This window comes from Prionailurus viverrinus, chromosome D1, assembly GCF_022837055.1.
Source record: "Prionailurus viverrinus isolate Anna chromosome D1, UM_Priviv_1.0, whole genome shotgun sequence".
Classification (NCBI taxonomy): Eukaryota; Metazoa; Chordata; class Mammalia; order Carnivora; family Felidae; genus Prionailurus; species Prionailurus viverrinus.
Genome location: NC_062570.1, coordinates 43,551,252 through 43,577,242, shown reverse-complemented (window position 1 = coordinate 43,577,242; position 25,991 = coordinate 43,551,252). Strand labels below are relative to the sequence as shown.

The following is a 25,991-nucleotide window of genomic DNA, read 5'->3' as shown; positions in this document are numbered from 1 at the left end:
CTCCAGAGGTAAATACTGTAAACATTTCGGTCCAAACCCTACCCTCACATTTTTCTATGCATACACACAAGATACTTTAAGATACAAAATGCGATGCTGCTCTGCCTTTATCTTTTTAAGGAAGGTTTTAATTACTGTATATAGGCGTACAGAAAAGTTCACAAGTCGTAACTGTTCAGCTTCACGTGGCTGGACTGCGGGTGTTGGCACTTTGCAAAAACTCAGGGAGCTGATTGGCTCGGAGTGAGCTAGCGCTGCTTTGGGGCGGGGAAACCGGAGCCCCGGACCGCTAGCGGAGCCAGCCTGCAGTAGCCCGGAGGCGTTCCCTGGCCCAAGGAGTCCTCCGTCCCGCCGCGAGGCTGCAGCGGGACCACAGCAGAGGCGCAGGTCTGGGGAGGCCCCGCCGCCCGCGCCGAGATGTGGAATCCCCTTCACGAAGCCGACTCGAGCTTTGCGGCTTGGCGCCGCCCGCGCTGGCTGTGCGTCGGGGCGCTGGCGCTGGCCGCCGGCCTCTTGATCGTCGGCTTCCTCTTCGGTACGGGCGGGCTGGACTCGCGCGCGCCGGAGCCTACTGCGCAGTCCCGCGGTTCCCGGGACTCGCGGGCCGCCCGCCGAGCGCGGTCCTGTCCTGTGGCGCGTTCCCCTCCGGGGGGCGGAAAGTGGGGACCGGCCCCCGCGAGTCAGGGGGGGGGGGGGGCGCTGGGCTGGATTCTGGACAGTCACCGCGGGTAAGGAGTGGAGCGCAGAGCCCATGAAACTGGACTTCAGCAGGTCCCACCCGCTCGAGCCCTGTGAGCAATTGGTAAGTCTTAGGACGTACTCCCGCAGGTCAGCGTCGGCAGTTGAACCACGTCGTCCAGGGAGCTTTGCAGGCAGGGACTCTAGTGTTGCCCGGGCTGCTTCATGTATACAGTAAGTAAACGTCCGGGCATTGCTGCACGGGACTCTTTTCTGTCCTCATACCGTCGTCCTTGCGAGTTACGTAATTAGGGGAACACGTGGGAACTGGCTGTTACTGCTAGCGCTCTGAACAGATCTTTGCCTGTAGGTGTTCTGGGGCGTTCTCTGTGTACCTATTCGCAGACTTAGCCCAACTTCCATAAAAACTAGGGGCAGCACAGACCAGCTCAGACTCTTACATTTTCATTTGGACTCTGTTACTTCTTCGTGGCTTTGAACAGTTCACCATGTCTCTCTTCGCCTCCGTTTTCCAATCTTTATGATGAGGAGAATTTCTGGAATTTATTCGGAATAGCAAATGAAGTAGCACCAGAACCCTCTAGCTCAGTATTGGGGCGTTGGCACTTTTCCTAGTGCCTTCTTGGTGAGGAGATGTTTCTCATTGGACGTTGGTGTACAGGTCTAGCCTAATGTCGTTCACCCCTGCTCTGAATTCTGGATTCTCCTTCTGGGATTAAGAAGACCAGGCATAGACCAGCAACCTTGACTCAATCCAGCACTCTTTTTGACTTGCTGTGTGACTTCTGGGGTGACTAAGACTTCTGAGCTTCACTCTGCTTATAACTAACGTATGGATGTTAGTAACCACCCCCACCCCCAGGGTTGTTGTGGGGGTTGCATGAGATAGGCGCTCAGTAATTAGGACACAGTTCAAGTTGAGTTTCAATGGTCTCAGCTGTAAAATAGATTTGGGAAATAGAGTTGGTAAGGCTGGCACAGGGATTAAAAACTGCATTTCATGGTGGCAATCTTATTCTTCCTACTGTTGCCCACAGCCCCTTCCGTGTACACTGCTCAGTGGCTAACACCAAATAGGTTCTTTTTTTTTCTTTTTTTTTTTTTAACGTTTATTCATTTTTGAGAGAGAGAGAGAGAGAGAGAGTGGGGAAGGGGCAGAGAGTGAGGCAGACACAATCTGAGGCAGGCCCAGGGCTCTGAGCTGTCAACACAGATCCCCATGCAGGGCTCAAACTCAGGAACTGTGAGAACATGACCTGAGCCACAGTTGGACACATAACCGACTGAGCCCCCCAGGCGTCCCCTGAATAGGTTCTTTATTAGGACTTGTTAATTTTTTCCCTAAGATTCTCTGCTCTCCACTCTCCCACAGGCCTCCCACCTCTTCATTTTGTTCATTTTTTTCAGCTCTCAATTCAAGCATTTCATCCCCAATGAATACTTCCCTGATTCCACACTCTAACCCAAGTCCTTTTGTTTTATGTACCGGTGGAATTAAATTTCCATTTGCTGCCAACCATTTATTTCAGTATGTATATATGGGTGTGTGTATGTATGTATATGATTTGTAACTGGAAAGTTCCAAGAAAGCTGGGTGGGTGATTTTGGTAACCATTTTATGACAAGATCATATCATTTTTCCAAATAAACTCTGTAAAGATACCCCATTTCCCTCAGCAGTGGGCATCTTGCAAAGCCATTGGGAAAACTAAACTGTAGTTTCCTTGTAGCTTTCTAAAGTCCAACGTCTCCAGCCTGCTTCAACTGGAAACACAGACTCTCAATACATTTTGTTTGAGTTTGGGAAACAGAACAAATGACAAGTCTGAGTTTCCTTCACTAAAATAATTTATGTACTTGAAATAGATTCATAATTAATTCATTATAAACATTTACTAAGTGCTTATTCTCAGCACAGGGGCAGTCACTGGAAATAGAAGGTTTCAGAAGAAAGTAGGTGGATCTCCTTTTTTCCTTAACCTTTAAGAGATTTTCTTTATCCCCCTTAGTTGAAACTTATTTTAGTAGTCTTTTTCTTATAAAACATTCTTTAAAGAATAACAGCAATACTCGTCATTGAAATTGTATTAAAAAATATGTTGTGACTGATCTGTATTTTCAAAGTGTTTGCATGATTATTTTCCAGTGGAAGTGGGCAAGAGAAATTACACTCCAGAAGACTGGACGTCATTGATAATTTGTGTTTTACATGATAGATACAGTAATGAGGAAAAGTAGGTCCTGTCAATGAGCTCATGTCTCATTCCTATATTTGCATATATTTTACAGGGTGGTTTATAAAATCCTCCAGCGAACCTACTAAGATTGTTCCACAGCCTAATGTGAAGAAGGCATTTTTGGATGAATTGAAAGCTGAGAACATCAAGAGGTTCTTATAGTAAGCATATACTTGAGAGTTTATATGGATAATTTGTTGGAAAATTGTTATTCTGTTTGGAAATATTGATCCAATATTTCATATATAGGAGCTGAGTTTTTAAAAGAAGTTTTATTTGTTGAAAATCTTGTATCATATTTCATTTAGAGAGGATTATACTTTAAGATAAACTGTATCACAAGAGCCATTTTTGAGGAGGACCCAGCAAACTTGTCTGTGAAGGACCAGCCCCTGTCACAACTACTCTGCTCTGCTATTGTAGCAAGAAGCAGCCATTGAAAATACATAAATAAGAATGGCAGCTTCAATAAAACTTTATTTATGGGCACTATAATTTGAATGTCATATAATTTATAGGTCACTATATATATATATATATACACACACACACACACACACACACACACACACACATATATATATACACATATATGTATATATATACATACACATACACTACCTATTTAAAATATAATAACCATTTTTAGCTTGTGGAGTGTACAGAAACAAGTTAACTGGATCTGGTCAGGGGAACATAGTTTGCTGACTGCCGTTTTAAAAGACATTATGTTCTAGTCAAAAGAATAAATCTGGATTTTGGACTTGGATATACTTGAGTTTAAATTCCATCTTTGCCTATTGACAGTAAAATCACTAGGGGTGAATACTTAACTTTCCTGAGCTCGCATTTCCACCTCTATAAAGTGGGGACCATGATATTGTTGTGACAAGGATGATTAAAGAGCATATATGTGACAGGGTTTGCAAACTAGCTCCCTAGTTCCTGAAATAGCTATCTGTAGTGTAAAGCAAAAGATGTAAATGAGTAAACTTAAAGAGTATTTGCAAAGCAACTAAAAATAAAACACTTGTGTAGGATGATTGTATGTAATTGATTAGAACACTTAGGTTTTTCAAAGCAGAATACTTGAAGTCCCTATTAGTGATTGAAGGATTCCTTAGTGGATAAAAGTTACGATTTTATATAAAGGGAAGTTATGTATATATACACATATATTTACGTGCACACATATAATAAGCATAAGTGTGCACACATGATCCTACATACATATGTCTGTTTTAATTACAATAGAATTAAAGCCATAAATAAACATTCGCTAGGGCACCTTCCAGGTGTTTGGAAGGGCCATTTCAAGTGAGAGACCCTGAAGCTTAAATTTTGTGGAAATTCCTCCTCTGACTCTTGGACTTACTTCACTATAATTATGTATAATAGATAAAATAAAAGTGGAGGTCCGGCAAAATACAATCTCCTTCCTAGACAGAGCTGCTGTCGCTGCTGCTTCCTTCTTCGTTTCCTAACCTGTGACATAGACTGACCAGCAAAGAAGAAAAATGAATGCTTTAATTTCTCTCTCTGGACCCTGAATAAAATGGAAGCAGTTTCTTGATTATTCCTCCTTGACCCTGACCAAGCTCCTCTGTTTGGAACTCAAGGAGTTTCACCATTAGCACAAAAGAAAGAGATTAAAACCTGTATTTTAGTTGGATCAACAACTTACTTGCAACACACCTCTTAATTGATTAACATAATAAAAATTAAGAGCTGAAGTTTAATATCAGTTACCTAACTGAGCCACAGATCTTTGGGAAGTAGTGAGGGAACAATATTCTCCCCATATACAGATGAGAAAATGAAGATTTGGCCAGGATTACACAATTTAGTGGCAAAACCTCAAATATACTCCTTGTAGGGTTTTATGCCAGTTAATTTATTTATCATTGGAAATGGATTTTTTCCCACTCTTCATTAGGACCTGCTTTGCTCCAAATGAGTGGGTTCTAGCCCTGCTTGTAGCACAGTGTAGTATCCTAGTTGGTAATGACAAAACCGTTCCAAGGAATTTCACTCATAATAGCCAGGTCTGATAATAATCCATCCTCCTCCCTCCCTCCCTCCCTCCCTCTTTCTTGGTGGTGGGGAGAGCAGGTTCAAGACTCCCCATTGGCAACTGTTCTTTTTTCTTTTTAAAAAACATTTTTTTGTGTGTTAACTCTACCCTCAACATGGGGCTCGAACTCACGATGCCGATATTAAGAGTCACATGCTCTACTGATGGAGCCAGCCAGACACCCCATTTCTTAGATGCAGGGACAGAGTTATCACTGTGACTTCAGAAAATATGCATAATCTGCATCCATTTTACTTATGTTACAGTTTGCCATCTGTGTAATGTAGAAAAAAATAGCACCATGCTGGCTCTTTTTCTCTTTTCTCTGCAGGTATACGTTGAAGGGATATAGAGACACCTCAGCTGCCTGTTAAGATTCTGTATTTCTGTTACTACATTTTGTAAATACGCATTAGAAACTTTGTGTAAGAGGTTGTATGGGAGCAAGAATGACCTGTGCCCTTCAAGGTCCTCTACCAGGACTAAGAATCAAATTGACACAAACAGATTAACAGGAGGAAATCAAATTTAATAGCATACGCACAGGGATTCCACACAGACATGGAAATTCCAAAGCAGGACAAAATGAGTATACATGTCACCCTGAACTAAGAAGTGGGCAGGGGTCTGAGACTTCAGGTGAAAGAAATGTGGTTCACAGGGCAATGAGAAAAACAGATGTTTGGTAATAGATGTGTGCCCTGCCTATACAGAGGGATCACTCAGATCAAATTTATCTCTGCTAGTAACCCTTATTCGGGGAAAGACCACCAGTTTCGATTCTCCTGTGTTGTTAAGGGAGGGACAAAACTTTCTTTTGAGCCTGTAGGGTCTTGATTGCCTTCAGCTCAGAATAATCTTCATGCCAAAATGGCCCATCTTGGGGCAGCCCACCTTTGGCCCCTAGGGTGTTAAGCCCTTAAACATTTTTTGAATGAGGATTTTAATACCATCTTTGTAAACATAACTTAAATTATTTTAATGGAGTTATAAAAATTAACAAAAACTCCATTTAAAAAAAAATTGGAAGTTATTCTTGGCAGTTGATTTTTCAGTCAAAAATTCAGATACACAGTAAAATTAAGTATTTGTATTAAGTAAAATTAAGTATCATAGCCATGTTGCCTATTTATTAGTTTTTTTTTTTAAACTCACTATACGGATGGACATGTGCTAATTTTAGGAAAACCTACATATTCAGAACCAGAAGTTCATGAAGCTCAAGAAGTTCATGATCTAGAAATAAATATCTTTTTATGATACGTGATGCATTGTCATATGGATTTTTTTTCCTTTAAGTGGTTTAAGATGAAAATACAAATGAGCTGAATTTTCAGAGAAACAACACATTTCCACAAAAGAAAAATTTAAACAAAAAGCACCACTCTATAGATATATTAAATGAGAGATTAATAAACTCATGACAATATTTTTGGTGGCTAAAATTTTGGCTGCATAGTTTATTAATTAAAGATATTCCTGGTCAGGCTAATTATCATCATTGATTTTTAAGTGTATTACTATGCATGATGAATGGAGTACAAGAGATTCAGTCTGAACTTGTGTAAATATTTTTAGATTATTCCTTAATGAAGATACTTTATACAGATTGCTAATCAAAAGGTTTCTCACTTGGCTCTAACTTTCAGTCTTTAAAAATAAATGTGATTATCAATCATTCTTGGCACATCACAGCTTGGTATTTTGTAGGAAAATAATTTTTACCTCCCAAATCTATTTTACACAGTGAAATAAATAATTCCATAAAAGTTATAAGATGCATGAGTCTTAAGGAAAGATACGATACTTTCGTCATTTACTATGGGGACACGTCCAAAGGATCGCACATAACAATTCTCTACAAAGATCAGTCTCTCCAGTTTTTCCTTGAATGAGTACAAATTACAGAATGAAACCTTCAAAATACACTTTGAGGATCTATTTGATGCAATAATAGTGCTGCTTTGTTTTTTTTTTAACGTATCACATTTCAAAGCAATTTTTAGATGTAAATCTGCCTTACTTGGTTGTTCATTTGGGATGCTGGCTGACTAAACATTAATTTCTAACGACTTTCAATTTTTGTTCACCAGTAATTTTACACGGATGCCACATTTAGCAGGAACAGAACAAAACTTTCAGCTTGCAAAGCAAATTCAATCCCAGTGGAAAGAATTTGGCCTGGATTCTGTTGAGTTAGCCCATTATGATGTCCTGTTGTCCTATCCAAATAAGACTCATCCCAACTACGTCTCAATAATTGATGAAGACGGAAATGAGGTAAAAAAAAAAAAAAAAAGGGAGACATAAGAAACTACCCTTATCTCTATTTTTTTCAAGTACCTTTTATGAAAGAATGGTCCTATACCATCTCTAATTATTGATAGAAATTAATATTATTGAAACTTGTGAATGTTTTTCATATCTCATTACCAGTATCAGCTATTTTCCTATGATGTTTGAATTTAATGTGATGTTGGAAAAATTATGAGAAATTAATGCTTGATGACAGTTGTATTTCCTGTTTTTTTAGTATTGCATACTAATATATAGTAATATATTAGTACTTCCAAGCAACTAAAATAAACACATTTTTGATAGGTTCAGACTATAAAAGAAACTGCATAAGTTTGGGGCTATCAGGAAACTCAGGACACCTGGTGTACAGTTTGAGTCATTAGGTTTTTACTGGTATTTAATGATATGTCTCCTAGGATCATGTGTTCAGCTCTGTGCCCAGAACTTGGATGTGGCATTTGAAGGAGAAGAGTTTGGATGGCAAGTCTGTAGAAGGATATCTAAAGAATATACAATCTTGTTTGCAAGTTAGGGTACATACTTGAGAAAGAAGAGATAATACAAGTAACTGAGGTATATCTCATCGTGATATATATTCAATATGAAGGCTTATAAAATAAAACTCATACCTTTAATCCTATTTAGCATACCTTAGTTTTAAAGCTACAATATCTTAACTAAAATAACCTCTTTTAATCTAGATAGTTTCCTTCAGCCCTTTTCTTAGCGGGGCCTTCTAAATATGTCCAGCTTGATCAGTGAACTGAAAATGTCATGTGATTTAAATATGTATAGATTTAAAAAAATTTCATAATATGTCAATCACTTTCTATCAACTAATGAATCAATCTTTTAATGGCTAATATGCTGTTAGTTTTGTAGCCAGTCATATAATCCCATGCTAAATTTCCTAACATGATTCAAAATTTTCCATATTAGCTACTTTTTAAAATTATACTAGTTAATAGTTTATCTTTTTAAAATATTAATCTCAAAATTTAAAAAGTATTTTTAAAAAAGGTGTGTAGAATATCAGTGTACAGCATATGGTCCCATAACATTTGTTAAATAAGGTGTCATATCTATCTATATATAATCAAGTACTAAGCAGTCTATAAAAGTGTGTTTAGGGAAATTGCTTAATGATAAAATATTATGTTAAAAAATATATACATATACTTAAACCTTTGTCTTGATCTGTCAAATTTGGGATTATCTATATACAATGAGGAAAATAGCAAACTTGCAGTTCTTTTTTCCTTCTTTGCTTTTATTATTCCATTTCATTATTTGTTTTTGCTATTATAAGCATTTATTAAATTCTTCAAGCCTGTCACATAACATAAAGGTATCATGTAGAAATTTCATTTCGGAGATTTTCTTGAATGGTGTCAGCTCTCATTTGGGTCCTAGACCAATTTCTACTGAGATGGCGAGTGTTTTCCCCACGCATTCAATAAGCAATTCTCAGACACCAGTTGGGTTGTTCTAGAATTCTGTTCAATTCTGACACTGTTTACCTGGGGATTGTGTCAGATTCCATAGGTAAGAAGTCAGTCTTCTAAAAGTGTCCCCTTCCACACTCATTCAGGATGCCACTTGAAAGCTTGGGTTGTTACTTGTGTTTCTGACCTACCTACTGGCTATAGACTGGAAGTTCCAAAGCCTCCCTCCAACTCAGGGTGCCAAGTGTAAGCAGGTTGTTACCTGTACTTCTGACAGATTGGGAGAAATCAGAGGTTCCCATGATCCCCTCCTCAGGTCTGATTAATTTGCTAGAGTGAATCAACATTTATAAAAACATTTTACATTTTAGATTACTGAGTTAGTACAAAGGACAGTAAATGACATGAAGCAATAGCCAGATGAAGAGATGCATAGAGCACAGTATGTGGGAAAGAGCACAGAGCTTTCATGCCTTCTCTAGGAGTGCCAGTCTCCCCACACTCCCATGTGTTCACCAACCCAGAAGCTCTCTGAACCCTGTCCTTTGAGTGTGATGATTAAATTTTGGCTATTGGTGGTTGATCCAACTTCCAGGTCTTCTCCCTTCCCTGGTGGGAAGTGGGCAATGGGACGGAAAGTCCCAAGGCTCTAATCACAAAGTTGGTTCTCCTGGCCCACCTGACCCCATCCTTAGGTGGGGTCAAAAGTTACCTCGTTAGCCTAGCAATAGACCCTTTGTTGCTCTCATCAGGAAATTCCTTGTAGGAGGTTTTAGGAGCTCAGTGCCAGAAAAGGAAAGAGGATCAAATATATATTTATTGTAAATCACAATATCACACTGCCTAAAGCTTCCTAATTTTTTAAAAGCTATATCATTGGTTCATCTTCCTTTTTATTTTCATCCAAGTACACCTGAACAAAGAGTCACAGACTTCTCCAAGTGCCTTGCTTCCTCCCTATGTCCCTTTCCTGAAGCAGTTGCTATTCAACCGTTGACACAAAATAAACAAACCTTTTAAAAACTTTTAAAGGAAAAGGAAAAGAGTTTTATTTGAGCCCAAGTTAAGACAGCTGTGCAGGATACACAATCTTGCCAAAAGCAAAAGCAGCATTAGGGGAAAAAAAGAAGAGTATTAATCATATAATAAGAAGGTAGATGGGCTTTAAATGCTGTATATAAGTAATTAGAAAAAAAACTTAAAGGAAAAAAACTGGTTAAAAACATAGTATGTCAGACTAAATAAAATCAGCTGTGTACTATTTTATAAGGAGTGATTTGAATGTAACATCACAGCAAGTTTGAAAGTAACAAAACAAAAAGAAATACCAAGCAAATACTGACTTAAAAAACTTGTCTATCTTGTAGTCAATTTTAGGGCAAAGTCAAAAACCTTATTAAGAGATAGAGAGGGTTACTACATAAGTGTTTCAATTCATTTTTGTCTGTTAAAGAAAAATATACAACAGGCCCAAAATGGAGTTAATTGTACTAAGCCCCACTTCAGCAAACCAAGATTTAATACCTAACCTAGTACAGTTTCAGCCTCTCCCAGGAATGTAGCCTTTAACTAGTCAATTTGGAATTACCTGGTCAGCACTAATGAGGTAATCCACCTGATTGACCCCTTATGTTCCCCAAAGGACAAAGATCAATAAGGAAAAAAAAATACAAGGAATGCATAAATAAATAGTATAAGGAGTAAAAAAGAGAGGCATATCTCTAGATGTTGCCAAAATTCAAAAAGATAAAAAAAGTACTAGGAAGAAGTATGCCAACAATTCATAGCTGAGATGAAATGCAAAATGGAAAAAAACATGAAAATTGACATAAGAATGCACTTTTAAAAATCCAAAGAGTTTTAGAACATTAAAGAAATTAAATCCGTAATTCAAAAATTCCCACAACTCAAAGCATCAAGACCAACTGGTTTTCCTTTAAGTGTGAAAGATTAAAGTGAAAGATCATTTTTGTAAAGATCATTTAAATACAGTACAACACAACTTATTTCAGAGAATATTAAAAATTCAACTCATTTTTAAGGCAAGTATAATCTAGAAATTATAACCCAACAAAGACATTGCAAAAATACTAGCCAAATGTGTAGTAAATATATATATAGATAGATAGATAACATAATTATCATTATGAAAAAGAAAAACTTATATACTTATCTCAAAAGACATCCCCCCCCTAAATATTTAACACAATGAAACATATATTCATGACAAAAACTCTTAGTAAACTTGGAAAAGAAGTTAGTTGACATTACCTGATAAAGGTCACTGTAACTATCAAAATTGATGGTGAGACACTGAAAACATCCCCTTCAAGTTAAGCATATCTGTCACCACTTTTCAACATTGTGCTTAATTAAGGTCCTGGCCAGTGCAGTGGAACAAAGGGTAATGGGAGACCAGGAGTGAACCTGTGTTGACTAACAGTGACCTGCGTTATACTAACTAGAGCACCAAATATCTGCTTCTCCCGAGGCAATCTAAAATGAAGCCAAATCAACCACTACCCTCCAAAAGTCCCTGCATTCTCCATATAGCCCATAATTTTTCCATGAGCCACATAAGGTACAAACTCATCTGAATCATTGGGAAAGATCACAAAAGAAACTGTAGTATAAAGTACAGTACAAATTCATATAGAAACACAGCCATTACATCAGCAAGTCTTTCAGCCAGTGGAGTATTCAAGTTGTTTTCATTCAATTTGCCTTTATGATAATCTCCAGTTTTACAGCATCACCAAATAAGTGGATTTTAGACCACGTTTATGACTTATTCTAATAGGAGACACTTAAAAAATTGTTTTTTAATTTATTTTTGAGACAGAGAGAGACAGAGCATGATCAGGGGAGGGGCAGAGAGAGAGGGAGACACAGAATCCGAAGGGCTCCAGGCTTTGAGCTGTCAGCACAGAGCCAGATTCAGGACTCGAACTCACAGACCAGACCGTGAGATCATGACCTGAGCTGGACTCAGATGCTTAACCAACTGAGCCACCCAGGCGCCCCTGAGTGGGAGACATTTTTTAAAGTCAAGGAAACAACTTTTTTTGGTGACTTTATCAAAAGGAGATTATATACCAGAGAGCATTGTTCTCTTTCCAAAATTCACTAATATAGCCTCAAATTATGTTTTCTGAATATAACCAAAATAATTTTGGTCCACAAATCTCTATTAACCTTTTGTGACATAAAAAAAGGCAGTATATAGTTCATTCTATATCATATGTTATCTCTACACAAAGATAAAATAATGTGTTTATATATTTAAAACATTTCTGGTAGAATCTATAGATTCTACACTGGTCTTATATGTTGCCTGTGGAAGGAGGAACTTGTGTGTGTTGTGCAGGAGAACAAAAATTGACAGTTTACCACACAGCTCTGCTCTGAATAGTCACAATAATTAAGCTACACTGGGAGATGGTGATAGTACAAAACCATTTGCAGGTGGGACCGAAGGACAAAAACAGAGCTGAGCTGTCACAATGTCAATAGAGAACACCTGAATCTGAAACACAGGCAATATAAGCTTGTGATTTAAGAAATAGAAGTGAATATATAATTCAACTTATGGTTGTGATAAAATAAAGGGAATTTTCAACTCTTCATGTTTGTAGGCTCTGTCTCTGGGCTCCCAGAGAAGCTATACTTTAACATTTACTAAGATCAAAATGACTCAACAAAACCTTAAAGTATGGCTCCATTTCTGCCCCAAGCACACACTGTACATCTGCTTTGTTAAAAATAAATAAGTAAATAACCAAAGAGAACCATTCCAAACATAAGGATTAGAAAAAGAAAGAAACCTCCCTGGTTCCCACGAGATTAAAACTATACAGACTTGCACATACTAAAAATGTAAGATAAAGTCTGTAACTTTCTGGAATGTCCTAGGTCATGATGATTTCTGTTCCCCCCCCCCTTTTTTTTTTTTGTCTTGGGTGGTTGATCTTATTAGTTTTATTTTTTAGTAGTTTGGAAACTAAAACATCTGATCCCTACTTAACAATGTCATAATTCAATCAATATTTCTACAATACAAACATCTTAGAATACTTTCACTTTGGTCATGCACTATCAATTTATACCCAGAATTCTAATTCAACCTTATTCTTTTCAACTTGAATAATACTTGCTTTTATTATTACATACAGTCCATATTTATTCATTTTTTCCATATATTTGCGATAACTTGCTTACCAATCTTTGAATCATATAAGAGCTTCTTTTAGAGGCTTTGTTTTGTTGAATGATACCTTTAGAAGTTTTCTTTGTTTTCAGTGAATGTCTGTTGGCTCCAAACAGTTACTTTTTGGTAGAAAATGTGTCTTTCATTTCATTTTCAAAAGGAAAGATGTTTTATGCATTATGCATTACATTATTGAGATACCAGCTACCAATCTAATTTTTATTCTGTTTGGGTATCTTGTGTAATTTCTCTTTTGCAACTTTTAACATTAAGTATTATATTGAATATTACAGTTTAACTATGATGGGTCTGGGTGTAGATTATTTTTTAGTTAGCTTGGTCAGGATTCATTGGACAGCCTGAATCCTAGAGTTCATAGTTTTTATCAGTTTGGAAAATTCTTAGTCATTATATATTCAAATTTAGCTCCTTCACATTCTTTCTATTCTCTTCTTTTACAAGTCCTCATATATACATCCAACAGGTTTATCCCTAGTGTATCTTCAATCCTGAAGGTTGTTGTATTTTGGAGACCCAGCTTTATGCAGGGGTCTCTTGTAAGACTCTATTATTTGGACCATCTCTAGACTTTCTTTAAACATCGTGTGCCCCTCTTTTGGGGTCCCAGGTTCCATTAGATTCAACTTTAGTGCAACCTCTCAGGATTCCCGAGAATCCTGAAAATCCTGGAATGTGCCACTTTTTTGTCTTCTGAGTATTCCTTACTCCTCCCCCCCCCAATTCAATGATATGCTTAAAAACATAATATTTTATTTTTAGTTCAAGTGTGAATGTTGTTCAGTGTGTCTAGGTACTATTAGATATGGATCTTCTTGAAATGTATTTTTTTATTGAAATGAATTTAGTATGTAATTTATTGCTAAATAATCAAATTAGCGATGTTATAAGGGACTAAATTTATAATACAATGCTATTTTTTATTTGGGTATTAACATTTCCTCCTAAATCAAACCTGGTGCTTTATAGGTCCTCTCTGGGTCTATAGTTTATTCTTCTGATGAAATCCTCACAACTTCTAGCACAGTGCTGGATATTTGATAGGTATTTGCAAAATACTGAAGGATTGATTAACCCTGTACTGAAAAGGAAGAATATACACATTTTTTCCTTGTGTTTGACTTGTAGCAATCAAACTTTACCTGATTTACTTTTGATTATCGTATTTTGTTTTTCTAGATTTTTAACACATCATTATTTGAACCACCTCCTCCAGGATATGAAAATGTTTCGGACGTTGTGCCACCTTTTAATGCCTTCTCCCCGCAGGGAATGCCAGAGGTAAAAATGCAATATGATGAAATAAAAATAACAAACAGAATTCCTCATATATGCAGGCAACAATTAAACAGTTATAAGATTTTTCATATAATCCAAATTTACTCCTTTTTTACAGGTAAGAAACTAGAATTTCTTTATAAGAAAAGGACTATTAGTTTTGTTGACCGTTTTTAAAGATAAAATTTACTCCAGTGAGATGCAGAAATGCAAAATGTACATTTATTGACTTTTTTTTTTAATTTTTTTTTCAACGTTTTTATTTTATTTTTGGGACAGAGAGAGACAGAGCATGAACGGGGGAGGGGCAGAGAGAGAGGGAGACACAGAATCGGAAACAGGCTCCAGGCTCTGAGCCAGCAGCCCAGAGCCTGACGCGGGGCTCGAACTCACGGACCGCGAGATCGTGACCTGGCTGAAGTCGGACGCTTAACCGACTGCGCCACCCAGGCGGCCCTATTGACTTTTGACAAATGCGTATACCTATGTAATCCAAACCCCTTAACACACAAAATATTACAGTCACTTCAGAATGTACCTTTATGACCTTTCTCAATCGGTATTACACAGACTCCCAGTCAGTCATTCAATTTGTTTTTGCCACCATTGATTAGTTTTGCCTATTCTAAAAATTCACCTAAATAGAATTGTATAGCATGTAATCATGTGTGTCCAGTTTCTTTCACTAAGCATAGTCTATGAGATTCCTGCGTTTTAGCATTTAGTTCATTCTTTTTTATTGCCAAGTAATTTTCATTGTATGAAAATACATTAATTACTACTGTTGCATGGCAGTGATTAGTTTTCAAAGAATTTGAATAAGAGTATTGTTGCCATTTTCAAATGGGGAGCCTGAATGTCTATTCTAGAAAATTTTGTGTGGTCTATTCAATAAAGCAGTGTATTTAACTATCATCTGAAATTCTACAGTCAATCCGATTCTTGTGTGGTACTTTGTTGTTTAGAAGAAAGCTAAGAAAGGTAAATTTGAAAGAGTTGAATATAATTTATTAATATATTTTAAAAATTATCTTTCCCATTAAAATATTTGACAGCAAGTAGATTCAATTTTGGATGTACTGGGTTGAGATGCCTAGGATATATGGTATATTTACGAGAAGTTGCTGATTGACAGTTGGGTATATTGAAATACCACCCGATAGAAGGGTAAGAGTTGGCTATTATTGGAAACATCCTAAGTAAAAAAATTGTATTTAGAGTTGAATATTTAAAAGTCTATCTTCACCGATCAATGAGGATTTAATTCAAGAACGTAAGGATTATTTAATATCAGGCAACAGTGCCATATTTTTTAATAAGAGAGAAAAATACTCTTTTTTATTTTCAGATGTATTGGCTTTACTGGCTTATTTATAATTTAAAAACACAAGCTTTGAATCAAAGAATATTTTCTATTGATTTCATGAAACTTATTTCATATGAATAGTTTACATCTTAATGGTATAATATTAGAAAAATTCTTTCTAAAATTGGCACATAAATAGAATGCATACAATTGTAATTATTTTATGGTTGACCTGAGATAGAAATGCGGCATTTAACAATTGGAAATGAAGAGAGAGTGTATATTATTTTATTTTTAATGTATTTTTAATGTTTATTTATTTTTGAGAGACAGAGAGAGAGACAGAGTGCGAGGGAGGGGAGGGTCAGGGAGGGAGACACAGAATCCAAAGCATGCTCCAAGCTCTGAGCTGTCAGCACAGAGCCAGATGTGGGGCTCGAACCCATGAACTGTGAGATCATGACCTGAGCCGAAGTCGGACCCTTAACCGACTGAGCCACCCAGATGCCCCAAGATAGTATATTTTAGATCTCACGTGTCCTGACATCACTTAGACTTGTTCCTCAGGTTAAGGCGCCTTACCATCATGGGCCCATGTATGATCCCTAATTTAAATGTATTTTCTTTTCCTTTCATCTCTCATCCCTATCCTCGATCTCATTCCTTTCCCCTCCCCCCAGTGTATTTGTGTCCTTAGCAATGTACACAGTGTTCTTAAAAACATATGACTTTATTTTGTGTTTGATGTACTTTAAATTTCTATAGGTAGCATTATATTTTAGGTCTTACTTCATCTCTTACTATTTTCAATCAACGTCCTTTAAAAAATCTACCCTGTTGCTTTGTCAGAGCAGCTCATCACTTTTGCTGTTGCCTATCATTTCATGATATGTGCACACCACATGTAACTTACCCATTTTTTTAGTTGCCAACACTGCTTTACTTTTAAGTCCTCATGACCACAGTGTTGCAGCAAGTAACCTCATACGTGTCCCTGTTTGGGCTTGCCAGGGTTTCTCTGTTCATGGTAAACCAGGTATGGGATTGCTGTTTTATAGGAATATTTAATTTCCCGATGTCCAGACTGTAGCAGTTTATTGCTTGCACTGACATCCTTTTTTTATATATTTTCATCAACACTTGAAATTATGTAACTTTATAATTTTTGCCCATCTAAGTGTTTTAATTTATTTTAATTCACATTTCTCTGATTACCAGTGAGGTTGCTTGTCTCTATACATAGTTATTTATTAGCTGTTCTGGTTTTTATTCTGTGCAATGACTACGTATAGCCTTCTCCTTTTCCTGTTGAATTTCCAGGCTTTTTTCTTACTGAATTTAAGTATTTCGTAAATATTTTAATTATGTATTCAATATTGGTTTAAATATTATAAGTATCTTCTAATTTTTCACCTGTTTCTTCATGTTATCTAAGCTTTCCTTTATTGAAAATATATCTTTAATTTTGATATTGCCCAATTGTTCTTATGTTTTTAAACTTTGGGTTTTCTTTATTAATTCTCCTCATTATTTACAGTGATAAATCTGTATAACCAGAATATATAAAAAATACTAATACATCATTATTTAAAAATAACATTAATATTATCAGATTGGAGTTAAATATATATGGACAGATAGTATGTAATAAGAGGAAATATAGCAAAAATTTTTAAGTTAAGATAGCTGTAAAATATAAAATATACTTTAAAAGTCTTCAGTGAGTATGAAGTAGTTGAAAAACACTGAAATTTATTGAGCAATGAAAATACTATGTATAAAGAAACAGATTATGGGGGCACCTGGGTGGTTGAGTTGGTTAAGCATTCTACTTCAGCTCAGGTCAAGGTCTTGCAGTTCCTGAGTTTGAGCCCCACTTCAGGCTCTGTGCTGATAGCTCAAAGCCTAGAGCCTGCTTCAGATTCTGTGTCTCCTTCTCTGCCCCTCTCTCATTCACGCTCTGTCTCTCTGTCTCTCTCTCTCAAAAGTAAACTTAAAAAAAAAGAAACAGATTATGTTTCTAGATAAGAAGACAGAGTGTTATAAGGAGGAAATTATACCCACATTAGTATGTGGGCTTAATGTATAATCAGTTAAAATCCCCAAATACTTTTTGGACTTTGACAGAATTATTCTACTCCTAAGAGTCATAGAGATTATTAACTTATTTCTTTCAAGTAGATTTAAACTCTTCTAGATTAATGGAAAGCTAGAAGGATCCCCTGATTCCGCATGAGATTCTTGTTTGTGTTCAAATATTAGATGAATTTGCGGCTGGTGTGCTTCACTGGGTCACCTGTAACTCAGCTAGTGCAATGTTAGTTCTTTTTAAAATTATATATGTCTGTATGTGGGCTTAATATTTTTCACTGTAAGTTATCTTCAGATCTACATCTGAATTCTCCGGAGTGTAAAGTACTGGGCTCTGCTTTAGGCTATTTGAAATGAGCAATTTGACAATGTCTAATAAAAATATAATCTAAGGGTGTCTGGGTGGCTCAGTCAATTAAGCATCCAACTCTCGGTTTTCGGCTCAGGTCATGATCTCGGGCCTTTCTAGGTTCATGCCCGTTTTGGGCTCTCTGCTGGCAGCATGGGGCCTGGTTGGGATTCTCTCTCTTTGCCTGTCTTTCTGTTTCTCCCCCACTCCCACCGTCTCTCTCAAAATAAACTTTAAAAATATATGTAATCTAATTTTTGGTTTTCAAACTTCAGCACATATCATGATAATCGAGAAGGCTTATAAAACACAGGTTCTGGTTCCCACCTTGCTGAGTTTTGGTAGGTCTTCATAGTTTGTTCCCAGTAAGACTCCAGGTCTTGATTCTGTGGGTTTAACAACTATACTTTGGGAGCCTCATGTCTTTCCTCCCAGTTCTGTTTCAGCTAACAAGAACAGGAAGATGGAAGCTTGAAAGACACGGAAAATTCTAGGCTGACAGTGCAAGATTGTATTTATTCCCAGTCATAGAACAATGGTACAGTGTAAACTTTACAAGAAGGTCATTGTCTGAAAACAAAGCTTTTTTCTAAATAACAGTGACAACTTGCATTTGTGAAGTGCCCAGAGGACATATCTATCACACTTGTGTTCATTTTCAAAGTGTCCTGTCATTTTTAAACCAATATCTTCTCCAATCCCACCTCCATCATAATTTGTTCTGTGAGGATTACAGATTTATCAAAAGATAGCCACAATTTATAGACATTTTAGGAAGTAGTGTCCCCAAAGTTAGTGATATTAAATAGAGATACATTTCAGGTAGGACACTGACACTAAAACAAAATTCACTGAAATCAGATTGGTTAATGTCTCTATACTCACAGAATAAAAGTGAGCTCCAGAGAAGGCTAACAATTATAAATGAGACATACTACAGTGCTATCATTATTAGTGTATTAATATTGCATTGTCTGAAGAAGAAATACAAGAGCTAAAAGTAATCCCTTTACTGAAGCAAAGATTCAGATGTCACCTTCTCAGTAGACTTTCCTCTTTTTATTAACATTGCACCCACCCAAGTACTAGTTACTGTTTGCCTATTCTATTTAAACTTTGAAAAAATTTTTGACAGCACTTATCACTTTTTAATATACCATATAATTTACTTACTTTTTAATTCATTATTATCTTTCTGCTTTTCACATAAATGTAAGTTCCTCCAAGGACAGGGATTTACTGTATCCCTAATTTTTTTTTAATGTTTATTTATTTTTGGGAGAGAGAGACGGAGTGTGAGCGGGGAAGGGACAGAGAGAGAAGGAGATGCAGAATCCGAAGCAGGCTCCAGGCTCTGAGTTGTCAGCACAGAGCCCAACACGGGGTTCGAATCCATGAACTGTGAGATCATGACCTGAGCCAAAGTCAGATGCTAACCAACTGAGCCACCCAGGTGCCCCTCTTTTTAAGTTTTTTAATTAATTAATTTATTTTTGAGAGAGAGATAGAGAGCAAGCAGAGGGGAGGCAGAGAGAGAGGGAGAGAGAAAGAGAATCCCAAGCAGGCCCCACACTGCTAGCATTGCTAAGTGCAGAGCCCAAACCCTGGTTCGAACCCAGGAACCATGAGACCATGACCTAAGCTGAAGTCAAGAGTCAGGTGCTTGACCAACTGAGCCTCCTAGGCACCCTAACAAATGACCTTCTTAATACCCATCACCCAATGTAGCCCATCTTCCACCAATCTCTCTCCATCAAGCCTCAGTTTGTTCTCTATGGTTAAGAGTCTCTTGTGGTTTATTTCCCTCTCTCCTTTTCCCCTCCTCCCCCACCCCTTCCCATATGTTCATCTGTTTTGTTTCTTAAGTTCCACATATGAGTAAAAGCATACATATATATATTCTTAATCAAGGGAAGTTGGGCAGTGATCAAGAAAAAAGACTTCCAAGCATTCCCAGATTCTAGGTGACAGAAACCGAAGTGGAATTTAGTATGCTAAATATTCATTAAGAAGCATTCTCTTGGGATCAGTACCTGTGTCAGGGAGGGAAAGGGAGCCAGATGGAGCAGAAGGAGCAGTCACCCTCAATGCCAGCTCTGGGACAGCATCGGCTGGAGTCAGCATAGCCCTTCAGAACTGTCCTGGGTTGGACTAAGATGTCCAAGTCTTTTTTTTTTTTTTCAATATATGAAATTTATTGTCAAATTGGTTTCCATACAACACCCAGTGCTCATCCCAAAAGGTGCCCTCCTCAATACCCATCACCCACCCTCCCCTCCCTCCCACCCCCCATCAACCCTCAGTTTGTTCTCAGTTTTTAAGAGTCTCTTATGCTTTGGCTCTCTCCCACTCTAACCTCTTTTTTTTTTCCTTCCCCTCCCCCATGGGTTCCTGTTAAGTTTCTCAGGATCCACATAAGAGTGAAACCATATGGTATCTGTCTTTCTCTGTATGGCTTATTTCACTTAGCATCACACTCTCCAGTTCCATCCACGTTGCTACAAAGGGCCATGTTTCGTTCTTTCTCATTGCCATGTAGTACTCCATTGTGTATATAAACCACAATTTCTTTATCTGATAATTCATCAGTTGATGGACATTTAGGCTCTTTCCATAATTTGGCTATTGTTGAGAGTGCTGCTATAAACATTGGGGTACAAGTGGCCCTATGCATCAGTACTCCTGTATCCCTTGGGTAAATTCCTAGCAGTGCTATTGCTGGGTCATAGGGTAGGTCTATTTTTAATTTTCTGAGGAACCTCCACACTGTTTTCCAGAGTGGCTGCACCAATTTGCATTCCCACCAACAGTGCAAGAGGGTTCCCGTTTCTCCACATCCTCTCCAGCATCTATAGTCTCCTGATTTGTTCCTTTTGGCCACTCTGACTGGTGATATCTGAGTGTGGTTTTGATTTGTATTTCCATGATAAGGAGCGACGTTGAGCATCTTTTCATGTGCTTGTTGGCCATCCGGATGTCTTCTTTAGAGAAGTGTCTATTCATGTTTTCTGCCCATTTCTTCACTGGGTTATTTGTCTTTCGGGTGTGGAGTTTGGTGAGCTCTTTATAGATTTTGGATACTAGCCCTTTGTCCGATATGTCATTTGCGAATATCTTTTCCCATTCCGTTGGTTGCCTTTTAGTTTTGTTGGTTGTTTCCTTTGCTGTGCAGAAGCTTTTTATCTTCATAAGGTCCCAGTAATTCATTTTTGCTTTTAATTCCCTTGCCTTTGGGGATGTGTCGAGTAAGAGATTGCTACGGCTGAGGTCAGAGAGGTCTTTTCCTGCTTTCTCCTCTAGGGTTTTGATGGTTTCCTGTCTAACATTCAGGTCCTTTATCCATTTTGAGTTTATTTTTGTGAATGGTGTGAGTAGTGGTCTAGTTTCAACCTTCTGCATGTTGCTGTCCAGTTCTCCCAGCACCATTTGTTAAAGAGACTGTCTTTTTTCCATTGGATGTTCTTTCCTGCTTTGTCAAAGATGAGTTGGCCATACGTTTGTGGGTCTAGTTCTGGGGTTTCTATTCTATTCCATTGGTCTATGTGTCTGTTTTGGTGCCAATACCATGCTGTCTTGATGATGACAGCTTTGTAGTAGAGGCTAAAGTCTGGGATTGTGATGCCTCCTGCTTTGGTCTTCTTCTTAAAAATTACTTTGGCTATTTGGGGCCTTTTGTGGTTCCATATGAATTTTAGGATTGCTTGTTCTAGTTTTGAGAAGAATGCTGGTACAATTTTGATTGGGATTGCATTGAATGTGTAGATAGCTTTGGGTAGTATTGACATTTTGACAATATTTATTCTTCCAATCCATGAGCAGGGAATGTCTTTCCATTTCTTTATATCTTCTTCAGTTTCCTTCATAAGCTTTCTATAGTTTTCAGCATACAGATCTTTTACATCTTTGGTTAGATTTATTCCTAGGTATTTTATGCTTCTTGGTGCAATTGTGAATGGGATCAGTTTCTTTATTTGTCTTTCTGTTACTTCATTGTTAGTGTATAAGAATGCAACTGATTTCTGTACATTGATTTTGTATCCTGCAACTTTGCTAAATTCATGTATCAGTTCTAGCAGACTTTTGGTGGAGTCTATCGGATTTTCCATGTATAGTATCATGTCATCTGCAAAAAGTGAAAGCTTGACTTCATCTTTGCCAATTTTGATGCTTTGATTTCCTTTTGTTGTCTGATTGCTGATGCTAGCACTTCCAACAGTATGTTAAACAACAGCGGTGAGAGTCGGCATCCCTGCGTGTTCCTGATCTCAGGGAAAAAGCTCTCAGTTTTTCCCCATTGAGGATGATGTTAGCTGTGGGCTTTTCATAAATGGCTTTTATGATGTTTAAGTATGTTCCTTCTATCCCAACTTTCTCAAGGGTTTTTATTAAGAAAGGGTGCTGAATTTTGTCAAAGGCCTTTCTGCATCAATTGACAGGATCATATGGTTTTATCTTTTCTTTTATTAATGTGATGTATCACGTTGATTGATTTGAGAATGTTGAATGAGCCCTGCAGCCCAGGAATGAATCCCACTTGATCATGGTGAATAATTCTTTTTATATGCTGTTGAATTCGATTTGCTAGTATCTTACTGAGAATTTTTGCATCCATATTCATCAGGGATATTGGCCTGTAGTTCTCTTTTTTTACTGGGTCTCTGTCTGGTTTAGGAATCAAAGTAATACTGGCTTCATAGAATGAGTCTGGAAGTTTCCCTTCCCTTTCTATTTTTTGGAATAGCTTGAGAAGGATAGGTATTATCTCTGCTTTAAACGTCTGGTAGAACTCCCCTGGGAAGCCATCTGGTCCTGGACTCTTATTTTTGGGAGATTTTTGATAACTGATTCAATTTCTTCGCTGGTTATGGGTCTGTTCAAGCTTTCTCTTTCCTCCTGATTGAGTTTTGGAAGAGTGTGGGTGTTTAGGAATTTGTCCATTTCTTCCAGGTTGTCCAATTTGATGGCATATAATTTTTCATAGTATTCCCTGATAATTGTTTGTATCTCTGAGGGATTGGTTGTAATAATTCCATTTTCATTCATGATTTTATCTAGTTGGGTCATCTCCCTTTTCTTTTTGAGAAGCCTGGCTAGAGGTTTGTCAATTTTGTTTATTTTTTCAAAAAACCAACTCTTGGTTTCGTTGATCTGCTCCACGGTTTTTTTAGATTCTATATTGTTTATTTCTGCTGTGATCTTTATTATTTCTCTTCTTCTGCTGGGTTTAGGCTGCCTTTGCTGTTCTGCTTCTATTTCCTTTAGGTGTGCTGTTAGATTTTGTATTTGGGATTTTTCTTGTTTCTTGAGATAGGCCTGGATTGCAATGTATTTTCCTCTCAGGACTGCCTTCGCTGCATCCCAAAGCGTTTGGATTGTTGTATTTTCATTTTCGTTTGTTTCCATATATTTTTTTTTAATTTTTTTTTAACGTTTATTTATTTTTGAGACAGAGAGAGACAGAGCATGAATGGGGGATGGTCAGAGAGAGGGAGACACAGAATCTGAAACAGGCTCCAGGCTCTGAGCTGTCAGCACAGAGCCCGACACGGGGCTCGAACTCACGAACTGTGAGATCATGACCTGAGCCAAAGTCGGACGCTTAACCGACTGAGCCACCCAGGCGCCCCTCATTTGTTTCCATATATTTTTTAATTTCTTCTCTAATTGCCTGGTTGACCCACTAATTCTTTAGTAGGGTGATGTCCAAGTCTTTATAGTCCCACACTGATCTGTCACTAATGTGTGACATCCTAAGAAAGGGCATGACCTTGAGCATGGTGGCTGTCTGTACCTGAGGCAATCCCTGGAGAGGCTTGAGAATTGAAGGATGTCTGCGGAGAGCCTTCCTTGAAACTGGAACAAGAACGTCATCACTGAAGAGGAATCTGGGCAGCACATCCCAGTGTCCAGAACATATATATTTTACTTTAGAGTAAAATTTTTTGGGGAAAGGGGGACAAAAGTGAAGCTTAAGGAGAAATGGGACGGTAAAATTCTGACTGAAGAGTGTGTTCCTGTAGTTTTCAAATGGATGATATTGAATAATAAATCAGTGTAGTGTTTATATGCCTTTGGATACATATAAAAATTGATGTAAATTTGCTCCTAAAAATGTTAATACTTATAATATGCTGGTAATTGCATTTGTTATAGTGACTTAAAGGTATGATATTAGATCTTAAAGGTATGATATTAGACTTAAAGGTATGATTTTAGATGTCAAGTAAATGTATGAGAGAGTACATTACTTTTCAAAATTAATTTATGGAGTAGGTAAGAAAAAATGAAGAACACTGGTCATTTTGCAAATAAGAGTACTGAGACTCAGAGATGCTATAAGACTTACACACAGTCATACTAATAATATGAAACCAGACCCATAAAGCCCTTAAAAATTACCTGACCTTTCTTCCTTACCTGGTGGTTGTAAAGACCCATTAATCTACTATTTGTGAATGTACTTCTAAAAGAATAAAGCTCTCATCAAGAGTTTCTTAACCTAGAGAGCCTGGACCCTTCAAATTGCCAGTGGCAATATGTATATTTGTATACATTTGGGGGGGGGGGAACACTTCTATAGCTTTAATAGCCACTATAGAGGAGACATATAAGCAAACCTTACTGTTAAGTTCATATATCTCTAACCCAGCCAATTGCTTTAATTCAAGTTCTTCTCTCTTGAATCTCTTATTTGAGTTTCATGCTTTCTGACCCCCTTGAACTCTCTTGCGTCTTCCCTCATTCAAAGATGGGAAACAGTCTTCATGCAGGGAAACCTCCTTGTATTAAATCTTACTTGTACTAAATCATTCCTGATCTCAACAGGGTGATCTAGTGTATGTTAACTATGGCCGGATTGAAGACTTCTTTAAACTAGAGAGGGACATGAAAATCAATTGCTCTGGGAAGATTGTGATTGCCAGATATGGGAAAATTTTCAGAGGAAATAAGGTAAAAGTCATTTGTTTTTCCTTGTCCCCAAATACAAAAAATTATGTCATATCTTACATGTGTAGAAACATATCCTTCAAACTTTCTGAGGACTATAATCTTCTCATATTATATAACATGCCTACCTTATGGGGAGGACACACGTACTAGCTTATAGATAAGGTTTTAATGGGGTCTTTGGAGTTTGGGCCAATGAGGAAGTTCAGGGAGAACAGAGCAGATTTTTCCATATTTACAGATTATGCCTGTGGTCTACAAAGAAGCATGAATGGGATTTTTTGTTACCATCGTATCTTTGTTTTAAATATTATCTTTGAAAATATCTACCTAATTAAATTTTAATAGTAATTATTATTGTAGGGACTCAGAGAAAACAATTTATACATAACAGTTTTTAAAAATTACTGTCACTTTGACCTGTAAATTTTTTTCCTCTTTTGTAAGAAATTAAATTTCCAAAATATTCCCTTCCATCCATAAAAGATAGAAATCTGGCCTGTAGGGTCTACTTGCTTCCTGTGCTTCTAGACTAATGCAAGAAAACAGCAAGTACTTGCTATCGCTATTACGGGCATTTTCCAAATCTGCTGCTGTGGGGGCTGATCTAGCCCTAGAAACCCATTTTTAGAACTTAAAGTAGGAAAAAGCAAGTGCCAGTTCTCTGTGAGATGTCCTTTGTTGCAGGTCTAAATGACAAAGTTTAAGTGTAATTTCAAAAAACCCGATATTATCAAATCTGGAACAACCAACCTGAAATAAAAAAGACGTTGTGTTTTCCAGGTTAAAAATGCCCAGCTGGCAGGGGCCAAAGGAGTCATTCTGTACTCAGATCCTGCTGATTACTTTGCTCCTGGGGTGAAGTCCTATCCAGATGGTTGGAATCTACCTGGTGGCGGTGTCCAGCGTGGAAATATCTTAAATCTTAATGGAGCAGGGGACCCTCTCACACCTGGTTACCCAGCAAATGGTGAGTGATCAGGCCTTAATCATCACAGGAAACTTAAAAACATTTTAAAGTGATTTTATTAAAGGATTTCA

General features: G+C 37.4%; 1 protein-coding gene across 2 annotated transcripts in view; it reads left to right on the top strand.

Moving 5' to 3' along the window:
* The first annotated feature begins 309 nt into the window (after positions 1-309).
* LOC125146981 (Putative N-acetylated-alpha-linked acidic dipeptidase) overlaps positions 310-25,991 on the top strand; it is a 66,244-nt gene continuing 40,562 nt past the window's right edge. For both annotated transcript variants that reach the window (XM_047823930.1, XM_047823929.1), the window contains exons 1-6: positions 310-535; positions 2,989-3,097; positions 7,104-7,290; positions 14,158-14,259; positions 24,828-24,953; positions 25,734-25,920. In XM_047823930.1, the coding sequence (XP_047679886.1) occupies positions 418-535; positions 2,989-3,097; positions 7,104-7,290; positions 14,158-14,259; positions 24,828-24,953; positions 25,734-25,920 (829 nt within the window). In that variant the 5' untranslated portion in view covers positions 310-417. The remainder of the gene's footprint in view (positions 536-2,988; positions 3,098-7,103; positions 7,291-14,157; positions 14,260-24,827; positions 24,954-25,733; positions 25,921-25,991) is intronic.